The following is a 14946-nucleotide window of genomic DNA, read 5'->3' as shown; positions in this document are numbered from 1 at the left end:
TTACCCACATGCACGCGTGCATATACTTGGAAGGCGTAGTAAAGTATTACACTGTATTTATTGCGGAAAGTACAAAGAATTGTCATTTTCGGTTTCAGGATGCGAGAAGGCGGGGGAGTAAAATGTGTCTCAGTGCTCGACTCCACACGAAACCGAAAGTAGCTGATGATATTTCCGGCAGTAGCGAGCTCATTAAGGCGGAAATTTCCCCCTGGTTGTGTGTAGATTCCGTGAAAGAGAGAGAAAAAAATGTGTGGGAGTCTGCAAGTGTGTATGTCTACATGCATATATGTGTATCTGAATACATGCACATGTGTGTTTGGAGAGATGACAGAGAATAGTTTACTTTCAGGCTTACATTCAAAGACTTCTATGTCAATTTTTGTATTTCCATCAAGACAAGTGAACAGTTTAGTATATTTTCGTATTTACCTAAAGACAATTGCATAGCATAGTCTATTTTCACTTGTACAGTTTGTTAAAAGTGAGAACAAAACTTATCCGTTTTATCAAAAGCCGGATACTAGAGCTCACCATCTTCATATTAACAAGAAGGTTCAGCGACATTGACCTCCTTTGAGAAACATCTTCGACAATCGTTTAGAAGTTTGCAGTTAAGCAGGTGTGAATCTTCTAGTTCTAGTAATGCCAAAGTCTGGACCTGTCCAGCGACTTCTGAGATCAACTGTTTGCCATTTCACACACCGTTTTCCAGGTGTTATAATATAAAAGTATTCCTCCCATGTAGTGAGCACACCCGCCTCCAGTCAGGATAGTGGTTTATCATGCATACCCAGAATAAAGCAACACCACACATTCCTTGATCAGTTTATTCTCACACAGCTACCACGACTAGCAAACTGACAAACGCACAGGCCACTGCCCCTCCCCACCCCGACTCGTTCATAAGGAGGACATTGAATAAAGAACGACACAAATGAATCCCTTTCTCAAGAACCCTGACACTTCCATGCTGCTAAGGAACAAAGATGTCTTCCTACTCTAGTTGCTACAAATTCTCGTGCAGTAAGTGTAAAGCTGTGTGTACAGAATGCACGTTGACATACAGCACAAAAGCTTACAGGTGTTAAAAAGGAAAATAAAGAAATCGTATTTTACAGGTAAAGTGGTTGTGCAGATCCAGAGTTTATAAAATAAGATAAAAGCTCAACATAATACGTTTAAGATAAACGTTTAAAATTTAAACTCAAAAAATAAAATTTCCTGAAGAATTGTTTGTTCTCTGAAGTCTTTGGCACGTGCAAAGGAATACAATCTTCTACAGTACTTGGGACTTACACGTGAATCACAAGCCAGGTAAGCAAGAAATTAACTTTTAAAGCTCGTGCAACAATGTTACTGGACCTGCAGTGATGTAATACCAGCAGCAATGCCACTAGGGGGCGTCCTACACGCTCGCACGAAAGGTAGGTGCATTATACACTCGCCCATAGTCCATAGTGTGCGTCTGTGTGCGCGTGAGTTCGTCTGTGTGTTTGTGTGTGTGTTTGTGTGTGTGTTTGTGTGTGTGTGTGTGTGTGCGCGCATTTTTGTGTGGCTGTGTATGTTCACACGTGATGGGAGCCACGGTGACTCAGCTCATCTCGCTGTGCGTCAACGTAAAACATCAGTACTCCATTCATAATTGCACTCATAAATTGTTTATGTCCATTGTGAACATTTTCATGGTCGCATGAACCATCAAGCATCCGAACCCAGGATTTCTTACAGTCTTCTCTTCACGCCTTACTCCTTCCTCCCCTCAATCCCCTCCCCCAGCTACCACCTTCCGACGACACTCGTCACCATTCGTCGCAGTCGATCGCGATGGCTCGGTTGATGGTGGGGGCCAGGTTACCCAAACTCTCGCAGTGCCCAAAGCCCGTGCGCCAGACCCCGGCGATGTCCACAAGGTGGCGCTGGTCTGAGCGGAAGAAGTGCGGCTGCCCGTCCTCCAGCAGCAGGTGGTGCGATGTGTAGTTGGCGAGGGTGTTGTTGAGGCGGTAGTAGTGGATAGTCGGCTGGTTCACGGGACCCTCGCGATCTGCCATGATGTCGACGAAGTCGCACGTACCGTTAACCTTGACCTGAAAGCAGGTTTTGAGCGGTTGTGGGGATGAAGACGAGATTGAAGTCGTAATGGGGATGTAATCAAGTGTCGCTATCTTTTTTTTTTAAATATGAATTTTGTCCTGCTAACTTTTCAAAATATAAAAGTAAATTTAAAATCTTAAAAAAGCAATCGTACCTTAAAGTTGTACTGGATGTCGCCAAAGATCTTTCGCCGGAAAATGAAGCCTGGTGGGGTGAACTGAAACGTGGCGTACACGCTGGTCGGTGCGATGAAAAGTGACCTTTGACACAAGACCGTGTTGACAGCGCTAATGACCCTCGTCTCCATGTCCATCTCGTAACATTCCGGCGGTCTGTAGTCCTTTGCGCTTGCCCTCCACTTTGGCAGCTTCTTCAAGAGGAAAAGCGTCGTCATGGTGATCATGCATCCAATCAGATCACGGCAGTTACTGATACAGTGACTTCGACATATTAAATATGAAATCCATGAATAAAATACCTCTAGAAATATACATAAGTATTTTTATATACAGCATATTAGCTAATCAGAGAACATGTAAGACCTGCCTGTTCTATTTCTGTATACAGAGAAGTCTGAGCACTGCTCTCACCACTGAATTCTGTAAGCACTTGAAGCTGCTCGACCTACCTGTACCCATAAGGCGAACATGAGGTGCGTGGCATTCTTCTCGTATCTGTAGATGAAAGACATAGAGATGTCCTGCTGGCCGCGAATGTCATTGATGGACATGACATGCACCCAGTGGGCCTTGCTCCCGTAGTAGGGGTGGTGGAAGAACACGCTCACATTCTGCACAGTCGAGCAGGTGACAGAGTGAAATCATTAACAACAGAGTGAAATCATTAACAAATTCATTACAAATTATCATCAGCAGCATCAATTAAGTAGCTGAAACAAGCAATTATTCAGACAGTCCAGAAGACAATCTGCCGTCTGTTTTACTTCAAGAGGACAGCATATAGTACCCTCAAGCATCAGAATGTTGTACCTCGAGAATACAGAAACTATACAGAATATTCCACCCCAGGTGTACAGAATAATCAACTAACGAATGAACGTTCTGCCTCAAGCATACTGAATATCAGCTCAAGGGCAGAGAATACTGTACCTCGAAGTAGCGCAGGTCATCGTACTTGTCATCGATAACATTTTCGGGAACACTGAAGACCAGTTCCCCGTTCACATGCCGCTTGGTCTGCGTGAAGACAAACACGCAGGTGGCCAGCGCCAGGTTGAGGATAAGAACGGCAACTAGCGTCCCCTTCACGCACTTAGCTCCCTTGGAAATGCTCGTCTTCTTCGTGTGTCGACGGCACTGGACCACCGCGATGAAGATGCGCACGAGGATAGCTGGTTGAGTTGGGGGGAAGTTGGAAGGGGAAAAAAACCACAAACCTTAGCATTAATCTAAAAAAATTATTGAAAGTTTTATCGACTAGTCGGAAGCCAAAAGACAAAATGCATTTATCAATATTATCATCAATTCGATCCCTGATCTTTAATTAGTGCCATGATTCATTGACATTTGCTAGAATGCAATAGCGAAATATCAGCTGCTTTCATTTGCCTGGCTTGTTATAAAGTGTTTTTCGCGAGGGCATATTCTACCCAAGACGCCATATTGTTAACGTGTCTGTATGACGGGGAGCACGACATCAACTGCCTGTCAACCTTACCCGCCATGACAACAGAAGCCTTTACTAGCTGGAAGTAGCTGATGGGCTCTTCCCGGCAGTAGGCGATGTAGACGTTGATGCTCATCTGCGGCAGATCCCCCAGCATGACTGCCAGCAGCGACACCCAGTCCGTGTTCAACAGGCAGTTCTTCCTGAACAGGGTACAGCCCAGAACCAAAGCATCAAACACAAACACGGCTGTTCCGACGATGCAGAAGGCAAGTAGGGCTTTGAGAGTCGCCTCTTCCGGTGGACCGTACACCAGGCCTTTTTCTGTGACCTTAAGGTCATAGTAAAACAGCCAATCGCTGAGAAGGTCTATAATGTCCGTGACAATTAAGACTGCGTAAAAACATTTCTTGCGTGTTGAGGTTGTGCAGCACATGTTTTCATTCGATGACACAAACTGTAACAGAACAAGAAAATGTTTAAGTTTTCAAAAGATGTAGCACTCATGAAAACTGGTATTAATCTTGAGGGGCTTCATGCATCTCTCTCTATCAACTTTATAGCCCCTTCCCACCCTAAACAATAGTTTAATGGCATTGTATATTCATGATGCGATTTCTCGGTATTCTCCCTTGCACGAGGACTTGGAGCTTTGTATTACTCATCTCCGTGATTTTAAATAATTATCACCTGCCATTCATACACACTTTTCTAGATGATAAATAAAAGAAGTGCACATGCAAAGTACGGCCGATTTAGTGCTTCTGAAAAATTCAATGTCTATGAGAATGATGGCCTCCTCTGAAGTGGATAGGAATACAGTAATGATTTTAACTACACGCTCTCTCTCTCTCTCTCTGATATACATCTTTAAACAAACACTGAGAGAAGTGGTCTAAAACAACACAACTAAAAATTCCACCCAAAGGTCGTACTTTTTCGTCCTGGCAATCTAAGAGTGTTTTACCGGAGAGATATCGTGTCAGCAGGTCAACGTCTGGTATGTTAACGGTGGTCAAATAGCATTTCACGGACACGCACACGAAAAGACTGTCGTGTACCACTTGTTTAACGAATAGATATCACGATATGCTGTGTGTGTATTTAATAACTAGAGTGCCCTGTGCCCCACTCACGATGTGCCGTGAGTTCAATGACTAGAATACCCGACCTCGTGCCTGTACAAAGCTAAAAAAGGTCTGACGTCACTGCAAGCGAGGGTTTCCACACTCATGGGAGATTTCCGATGAGTAAATATAAACACAACCTCCCGCCCAGACAGGAGTCTTGTTAGTGCCATGACCTGCATGCCTGTCACACCAGCCTCTTTCATTGTTAATTAAGCGGAACATGCTAATGAATACTAGACAACATTTTTTAAATGACTGACATTTATATACCCTGGCGCCTGTTATCAGCTGATGTCATAAACAATCACTGCGCGATAAACCAAACGTGACTAGTTACTAAACTACTAACCTTAAAAGAAACGAAAGCAAGCTGGCGGAAAGTACCGGCGAGAATATTGTGTATAATTGTTCTCACCCACAGCTGTCGGTTACAACACAATGCCTGCTGCTCTCCCTTGAGTAGTCGGAAGTGAGTCTCACGACCGCATGGCGGCTGGGACTGTGCTGCACCACACGATGCGTCTGTTTGCGACAAAACCAACTCCTTGGAGTACTGTTCGCGACCTTTGCACAATCGCTGTGGTTGTGGTGGTGAAACCGAAGCGAGAAACAGAAATGATGGGCGAAGTGTTCTGCTTCGACGGTTTGACAAAGAACGATAACTGGGAACCGCTCTGCCAAGCACAGTACAGTAGCCGCCCTTTGCTTCCGCAGTACACACGCCAAGCTATTAAGATTATTTCCTTGTCGTGCACAACCCTTCCGTCTAAAGGTTTCGAAATCATTTGTAGTGTACTTTTATAAATTATTGCTGTGATTTATTCTCTATCTCTGAAAGAAATGTGGAGGCTTTGTGCATGCGTTATTTTTTTTTTTTAAAAAAAAGGGTGCTTCTCATACTGTTCTTACAGTTTTAGTTTTTGAACAATTTTTTTTTTCTGATGACGGTAGTCAGGATAATGGAACTGAACAAATCACAGTTTTACAAAATGGATACAAAAGAGTGAATGTTTGTGCCATGTGCGTGATGATGACTAATGTGACTTAATGTGTAAAGCAAACTAAAAATAGTCATCGTGGGGTTGGTGAGCAAGGTGAATATTTATAATCCTGAGTTCTTTTTAATAAAGGGAAAGATTAAAAGTTGTTACGTACATGATCCACACTCTCGTGACATACCTAACCAATAAAAAAAAAAATGTATAAAATCCTAACCGTGTCACTTTACAGGGTAGACCCAGTAGAGGTTGGTAATGCAACTAAAGGGAAATAACAAGAAAGGCTTCGATGAAGATCAAGTTTTTTAGAAGTGCTCTCCCTTGATATATACCTATGAAAACTTCATTAAGAGACGACTGTGAAGAGGGCCCCGCCTTAATCTGTGGATTTTGTTGTTGTTGTTTTTGTAGTGAACAAGTATCGTTTGGACTTGAGACAATTTACTACCGTATTCAAACGGGTATTTTTTCAACTTTCGGGTGTTTGCACCTGTTGTGAAAGATTGTCGTCCTTTGCGCACGAATAAATGAGAATTCGGTTATCTTTAAAAAGCTGTATTCTAAAGTGTTTATTTAGTCTTATAAAGTGTTAGCGACATTTCTGAAAGCTGAAATAAAGTTTTATTACAAAGATATTTTTAGATGTTATTATGTTATGAATGCCACTGTATCAAGACAGACAAAATCACAAACATGTTGACGTGTGTGTGTGTTACACCTTCGTGTGTCTGTGTCTGTAATTGAGTCAAGCAATCCATAATTAATTTATTTAATAATTTTGAGGGCTTCTAATAATTAACTAGTTTAAAACAATATTTAGCTAAATTATTTATGTGCTTGCACGACTCATTTTAATGCTATGAAAATTATTGTCCATATTTCTTTATGTGTGTAGGGGGAAAGTTGGGAGGAGGCGAGGGAGGGTGGAAGCGCTGCTCGTAAAAATCATAGGAAATATTATTTCGTATTTATTGCTGTATACATTTTTGGTGATTTTCTTTATTTGTTTTGTTTGTTTTTGTGTTGTTTTTTTTTTTTGCAAGCACATGTGAAGTTTAAAAGGCAGAAGGCAAAACATCACTGCAAGGCATCGTTCCTGAAAAATATATATATATGCATATTGTGCGACAGTTTTATGAATATTTATTAATGTATCTCTCTCAGCAATGGTAATTTTCACACTTCACTGATTCTCTTATCTTAACTGTTATTTCGGAATGAATGCCTGAGGCTGCAACACGCATCTTTTAAATTAATTTTCTCTAAGCCTTGCAAAGAAATTCGAGATTACACGATGACTGTGTTGCTCGTCATGGAGACACTAGTATGTTTTCTCTTTCATACCCATGATATGATACTGGGATCTTGCTGATTATACACAGGTCATTTATCTGAAAATCTTGATACGATGTGTCGACCGCATTCTGTTGGGTTTGCTGTCAGAACGAAGTTCTCTCTTCGTATCTCTTACAATCACAATTTTCGACTTCAGAGTTTTTAGGCATTTAAAATCGGGAAAACAGATAATACTTTTCTCCTGCCTTTATTTTAACATTACCGTTGTGAGAATTTTCAACACCAATTATTTTTACATGTCTTTCGCATGTCTCGGCATGCGCGGAATAATTAGCCTCACTTTTTGTCAGATGGTCTCCAAAGCAACCTCAGGCAAGTTTGAATTATGGCAATGAAGACCGGCGGCCACAATAAATCACTATGTTGTTGTGTATTTAAACGATAACTAAAAAAGGATTTGAAAATAATATTTTAATATGGAACGTTTGATTTAACAACCCTGATATTTGCCATTGACAAATACAAACTTTCAGACTGAAACTTGCTGTTTGTGTATTCACCCCTATACATATTTATCACATTTTCTCATCCTGAAACTGGATATTTATATTATTCTAGTATCATGAAATATGTATTATTCTTATCTGTACTACATTTTCCTGTTTAACGGCGATCCTTTGAGAGCTGAACTATACATTACTGATTACGAACTCTATGTTAGCACCTTTAGTTGCGATGATTTCTGGCTTTGAAGAACAACACGCTTGATATGACAAGAGATTTGACAGTTTTCCTCCAGAAGACTTCATTTATTCATTTATCCATCCATCCTATATGGAAATCATTCTCGTCGTTGCGATACCCCTTGCACATCACCAGCAGTTACTGCATGGATCCTCACCATCACCACCAACTCCACCAACATGCACACCCACAGAAGAGAGGTGGAAGAGACAGGAAGGGGCACAAATGAAGCCAAAGGAGATGGAAGAAAAGTTAAAAAAACAAAAAACAACAAAAAAAAAAACACACACACACACACAAGAATGGTGCAACACCATGACAACAATTAAGGACAAGAGTTAACATTTTTATTTCAGCATGCACATCATCATCCCATCCTCCACAATAAGTAATACCTCTGTCGGCATTCATGTCACACCCAGACTGCCAACTCGTCACACAATCCTTTCACACCATGAAACACAGACTGTCAGTGAAGTCGTTCACACAATCTTTTCACATCTATCAAGTACAGACTCGCAACATCAACAGTAAGTCGCGCCATCTTGTTCGGGTCTACACACCTAGACTCGCCCCAAGTCATCTCTTCCTTCATCACGACTGCGCCCCTCTCTCTCTCTCACACACATTCAAAACGTTCTTCACACCAAATATGTATAAAATGTACAAAAAAAGGTCTCACTGTCACATTTTCCAAACCAAATACTTGGTAATTTGCACATTATGTACGTAAGAGGTAGGTATTGTCGACTCGACAAGTGCACATAAAAAAAAACAACAGCGCGAATCGAGGATGTTGCTGCTAGTACAGACGATGGGAGTGGTTGAAATATCAGACAGTTCGCCCACGCGTCATAAAATTAATGACAATATTTAATTAATTACAATAATTACACAGTAATCGACGGAACAGTTTACAATACATTTACCATTTACGTGATGGCCGCAACTCGGGTTAATTAGTGTTTAGGACGATTTGTGGAGGAGAACACGAGGGCGCACTCACCACGTGCATTGCTAACACTCCGGGTGGCACTGATCAGACTTCTCTCCCCTTGTTCGTGCACCCGGAGGTATCACGAGGATGCACGTTTACACCCGCACGTGCAGTTTCTATAGCAACCAGTAAGGCTTTCGTAAGTGCGTGTTTGAGACAGCGATTGGGTGAAGAAATACCCGCCTCGTAGTTTCGATCATGAGCATAGCTCGTACCCTTATATCTGACTACACTGCTGGATATATTACACGTTGCTTCCTTCCCCACCCCTATGAGCAAGGTTGTATTGTGGTCGGTCTATCGAGGAGATAATATAAATATACAATGCGGCGGTACTCGTACCAAAACAAAATGACGAATGAACACCCAACAGCAAAGACCACGTGTTCAGCTGTTTACGAGCTACGTGCCAGAGTTCAGTGTTTACCAGCTACGTGCCAGAGTTCAGTGTTTACGAGCTACGTGCCAGAGTTCAGTGTTTACCAGCTACGTGCCAGAGTTCAGTGTTTACCAGCTACGTGCCAGAGTTCAGTGTTTACCAGCTACGTGCCAGAGTTCAGCTGTTTACCAGCTACGTGCTTGCTTGGATGTTTACCTTACGTCCTACGCGCTTGAGACCTTGGGCTTGCATCACGTAGTGTGGATACCTTGCAGTCACCCCGTCCTCTCCCCGCTCAATGTTTTGAAGCTGCCTCTTCCCGTAAAGCACCCGCCATGGAAGCATTTGAACGAAGAGTAAGAATGAGAGGAGACAGGGGATCAGTCTGCCCTCCTACACCTGTGGACTAATGACAGCAAAGTGTTCGATGCCTTCGATAATTTCCACTTCCATCCTAAACTCCTTACTCCCAACCCTGCCGGGTACTTCGATGACTCCACACAGAAAAGAGGTGATGCCAATATTGATGAAAACTTAGCCAACGAATAATTCAGAAAAGCGAGTACCAAAATCTGAAGGGGTCATCTCCTCTATTATTTTTTTTCTCTCAATTACTTTCCTCCTTTCTTTCATGCTTTCGCTGTCTGGTTACAAACGACCACGCGACTCGTACTCCCCAACCCCCATTGACGCAAATGTATATTTTTTTTCAACTTTCAAAGAACTTATTAAATAAACTTTTTTTTTTTTTTACCATCGCTCGCTCTTCTCCCCGAGTTTTTGTTTTTACGTCGCTGCCAGCATCGAATGTCGAGTGCCTATAAATAGCCTAACTCCGAGGAAAGTGTTGTGGTGCGAAGGGTGAGTTGAGCTCGTCTATCACTGGAACGCACGAAACGTAAGTCACGTGACCTTCCGCAGCTGGATTAGTTTTCAAGTACTGCTTGCCTTCTATCGGATACCCCCAACCTCCCTTATTAACAAATTCATATGTAAGGTGAGCAACTTCTGCGCCCTGTCGACATGTCTTTCATCTTACATCACTGGTGTTTAAAAATAACGGGATCCTCACAGTACCATTCTGTCTGGGTAAAATTCTGTCTAAAAACATTTATGAATGAAATTAAAACTATTTATTAGAACTCAGTTATTTATTAGAATTGTCAATAAGGTCAATAAGCTTCCGGGTGCGCGAAGTCAGTACATGTGTTATAGCCTGATATAGTCTAGAGCACTTCATGTAATTATTATACAGCCCTTGCTTTTTTTTTTTTTTTTGAAATATAACTGTCCCTGCCGGCGGATAATGTGGGTCTGTGAGGCCGAGGGCTGTGTGAACCAACAGACCAACAGAAAGTAGTTTGGGATCTGACAAAGGTCAACAGGAGCAGATCAGTCAAGTGGTGTTTTCCCGTAACATACAAGTGTGTGCGACCACAGGTCTGCTTTGTGTCACGTATGGCTCCATCATGATACCGACACCTGAGAACTATTTGCATCCCAAAGCACCTCTGCGCAAAGTATTCCCACTCATAGTGTCGGGGGCAAAGGTTAAGGTCGGTCAGTACTGTTTTTCCGCAAAGTGGGTCATGAGAAGGTTTGGATGGAAGGAAGAGAAATTCCGTTGTGTCATAAGAAGGAGAGGAGGAGTGAAGGAGGAGGAGGAGAAAGGGGTGGGGAGGAGCATGAAGGGGTGGGAGTAAAAATAACTCATCGCCGTAAAGTTTTTGCGATAAAGAATGTGTCTGTTGTCTTGGGCGGGTGGGCGGTGTTCTGTCAGGACATGTGCATCTGTAGAAAAGTACTTTTACTCAACCGATTCGCTCCACAAGACACTTTTTTCTTGATGCCTATTTTAAGAAATTAATCGCGTGAAAGTTTGTTACCCTGATTGTAAAGATGTAAGAAGAAAATATGAAAATTATCATATGTATGCTCGGGTATTATTTTAACCATATAAAATACCATCACGTTATTTCTTTAGGAAATTGTGCCTTTGATATAAAAAAAACATTATCTTATAAACCCTTTTTTCGTAAATTTTGCAAAAAGCTTAATGAAAAAAAATTATCTTGTCAAACCTAAATAACATTAAATTAGTTAATCCTCATCGCTCTTGTGAAATGTCAACAAATGTTTTCAAGCCCCTCGGTGCTGGATAAGCTTAGTGATTTCGTTTCAGAATTTAAAAAAAAAAAATAATAATTTTGGTCTGCTTGTACAATTAGTTTTCAGAAAATAGTGCCGATATCATCTGATAGCTAAAGCCGATTATGATGGAGTGTGCAAACACGTGCGTTTGTGGTGCAGTTGATGGACGGGAAAACCACACCCGTTATTCCGATCACTCCTTTCGCTTATGGTTCGATCCTTGACTATGGCTTGTTTATTTTTTTTGTGTTTTAATGTGTTTTCAGGGTTTCCATTGGGGAAAAAATACTACGCAGAAGAAATTGCAATGTATCAGTGTTACGGAATACAAGCGTCGTTCTCTGAGACAGAATCCATGAGACAGAGAGAAGAGCAAGCGACAGTGCGGAGTCGGGTATCGACTGAGTTCCACCCCAATGTTCATCTCCCCTCGTCGCTAAAACATCTAACCCCTGGATAAAAGCAACTATCCTTCTGTCAAGTTGGAGAAGAGACAGTGACACTGCAGATGAATAGGCTTACAGGACTGGATGCTACAGGACTGGACTCCCTTCCCACCGTCCCCATCATGTCAGTACAGATGTGCTACCACTCCCCACCTTCTCCTACCCTCCTACCCAGTGTAGACAGGAACTGTGATGTAAAGATGACATGTCATCTACAGCAACTAAAATAATTAGTTTCAAGTTCATTTGACAAAAAGATAAATAGCGGGCGGACATCATGTAGCTGTCTCAGATGTCAAAATCAAATGTCTCCAATGGTTTCCAAATATCGTTAAGTGGGAAGGTCTCAAATTGTGGGTAAAATATCGTCTGCTAACATCGTAACATCAGCCGCTCACATATACAAAAGATTGTCTGAATAGTCCCGAAAAACCAACTGGCCAAAGGGAAAAGTGAATATACCAATAAATAAATGAAAAAACTTAAGTAGCAACTTACTTGTATACAGCTTGGACCAATCTACACAACCCTACAACGTGTCCGAAATATACAGCCTGGAGGGTGTCTACACACTCGCTTCTCATTCGTGAATGTGTCGTGATATCTCTCTTCCTCTCATTCACACTCACACCATCTCCTCCCTCCCTCTCTCTCTCTCACAGCACAATCGTACAACAAACATATATAATGCAGTATGGAGGTAGGACCTTCCAAGTGCTCACACTGGACTGTCGCAATGACTCAAACATGTTCAAGAGAAGGGTCATCCCCCCATCAGTATAATATCTCGTCACGTGTCCAGTTTGTCTCATCACAAGATCGACGATACCTTCCTGCAACATAACGGCAGGCATCCTGGGTTGGTATTGAACACAGACCGCATCCATCACACTCCCAACACTTGCTGCAAGAAATATACACCCGTGTCTCTCAAGCGTGTCATTAGTCTCGAACTTTTACATTTGCACGAGAGTTTTGCGAGACCAGAAAAGGTCAAGGTTCGCGACTACGAATGTCCATCAGGTCGCAGGCGAGGTGCTCTAACCAACAATGGGCGCTATACTCCGTTCACAGGATTGTATTTCTCCGACAGAGGAATAGTGATGAACGTACCTGGAAGAAGAAGAAAAAAAATAATTATAAATAAAAACGTTGAGCTCATCATCAGACTTCAACATCGTCCACTCACTCGTTCATTCTGTGATTTCTTTGAAAAAAAAAATGTATGCCACTGCCCTGCATTCAGCTTCGTTTTAGTTGATGGTCAAAATAAATACTAATCTGTCTGTGTGCGTGTATGTGCGTGTGTGAGATGTGTGTGAGATGTGTGTGCGCGCACGTACCTTGAGGCTGCGTGAAGAGCACCATGGAGTGCTTGGGGACCACACAGCTCCTTTGCTGACACAGCGGACAGTATGTTCCATGCACGGAGCTACACGACAACCCCACCTCACCCGCGTTGCCACCACCACCACTAACACCACCACCACCGCCACCACCACCGCTGCTGCATATCTGTGTGGCGGCAACCAGCAGGGCGTGCTGCGCGCAGATGCTGCACTGCTCGATGAACTGCTGGTGGTAGCTGGACGTCCACAAGGAGGGACTGTGAGCGCCACTCACCCTCTGCTCCGCCGCCGCCCACATGTACCGCTTGCTGGAGGCTGACCGCCGCAGCGGCATCGCCGGCGACACGCCGTTGGACCGGTAATGGTGGTGGTGAGGGCGTGGGTGATGCACGGACGAGGTAGTCGCAGTGGTGGATGCAGCGCCCTGTTGCTGTCGCCGCTGTTTGTGTGTGTAGCTGGAGCTCCGTGCCGCGAAAGTTCCGCTTCCGTTCCGCCCCTTGCGGCCCGAAGTCACCGTAGGCCCAGTCACGTGATGGTGGAAATGGCGGGAACCTGACACACGTTGATCCCGGCTTGAGGTCACAGGGGGCGCGTGGTTTTTGCACAACGTGTTGCGCGTGCGGCGGCTCCAGACTACCATGTCACTGATGTTCGAGCCTCTGCGGGCAGGGTCAGGTAGTGCCGAGGTCGAGGACATGAGAGTCATGGACCACGGAAAGGAAGCTGAAGGTTCGGATCCCACGTCTCCTAACTTCACCAATGGGCGGTTCGTGTCTACTTCCTGAACTTCACGCACCCGTCCTCGCTTTCCCCTCCGCACACCACTCCCAGCCAAAGCACCGTTACTATTGCTGCACCCGTTTTCCACAATACCCGCATCTCCGCTCCCACCCACACAGCCACTGCTACCCGTCCTTCGCTCTGCTAGAACGCACAGCGTCCTGTCCAGGTTCTGGTTATCACACGACACACAATCCAGGACACTGGTCTTCTTGGGCGCGGACAAATACAATTCCAGCGCGCGCGACTCCTGGCAACCCTTTCCTCCGTCCGCGATGCTGAAACGAGGCTGACCACTTGGTTCCACCGGATCTGATGCCTCAGCGGCTCCGCCACGCCTGGTGATGCAGGCAGGCTGCAGCGAGACTGGAACCCCAGTCGCCACCGTGGACGGCCGCTGGCAGCACTCGCGGTCTTCAGCACTGCTGCCTGACCTCCGGCGACCCTGGTACACGTGCGAGTCGAAGCTGCTGACGTCACTGGAGTCTTTGGGTTCGCTGGACCCGTACGTGCTGCGGTTGCTGTCGATAAGCGCTGCGTCGCCGTGGTTGTGATGGAGATGATGGTGAAGGTGGCGGGTGTGGTTGCTTGCTGCTGATGCCATTACCCTTACCGACGACGACACCACCCCCACAGCAGTCGCACTCCACGCTGGTGTCGCTGGGGTTGGGGTCAGACGAACTGCTACCTCGCATGGCGGTAACGCTGAGACTTCTGAACGACCCCCACTTGTCGCTCTCGCTGTCACACGTAGGATCCTCCCTGTCCGTGCGGAGGGACGCGCGCACCGCCTGCACACCCGAGTTCTGCGGAGTAGGCGGGTGGAAGGCGCAGGAATGCGCGTCACTCGGCAGGGCGCGAGCACCAGTCACGTTCGCCGATGACACAGAAGGAATACCCGAGTGTCGTGCCGGATGGGAGGATGTGAAGGTTTTCCGGTTGTACCCGGAGCACTC

At 44.4% G+C, this 14946-nt stretch overlaps 2 protein-coding genes across 2 annotated transcripts; both read right to left on the bottom strand.

The window, feature by feature from the left end:
- Nucleotides 1-816: 816 nt before the first annotated feature.
- On the bottom strand, nt 817-5537 carry LOC112562941. Its single transcript, XM_025236564.1, has 6 exons — nt 5266-5537; nt 3772-4177; nt 3204-3445; nt 2723-2884; nt 2249-2464; nt 817-2087 (listed from the first exon to the last, which is right to left on the bottom strand). Exons 2-6 carry the CDS (start codon nt 4154-4156, stop codon nt 1803-1805), a joined length of 1290 nt encoding a protein of 429 aa, XP_025092349.1. The 5' UTR covers nt 4157-4177; nt 5266-5537; the 3' UTR covers nt 817-1802.
- A 2684-nt stretch (nt 5538-8221) lies between these two features.
- On the bottom strand, nt 8222-14620 carry LOC112562152. The gene is made up of 2 exons (XM_025235215.1): nt 13205-14620; nt 8222-12974 (listed from the first exon to the last, which is right to left on the bottom strand). Exons 1-2 carry the CDS (start codon nt 14592-14594, stop codon nt 12919-12921), a joined length of 1446 nt encoding a protein of 481 aa, XP_025091000.1. The 5' UTR covers nt 14595-14620; the 3' UTR covers nt 8222-12918.
- Nucleotides 14621-14946: the final 326 nt, after the last annotated feature.

This window comes from Pomacea canaliculata, linkage group LG4, assembly GCF_003073045.1.
Source record: "Pomacea canaliculata isolate SZHN2017 linkage group LG4, ASM307304v1, whole genome shotgun sequence".
Classification (NCBI taxonomy): Eukaryota; Metazoa; Mollusca; class Gastropoda; order Architaenioglossa; family Ampullariidae; genus Pomacea; species Pomacea canaliculata.
This window is presented reverse-complemented; position numbering and strand designations above follow the sequence as displayed.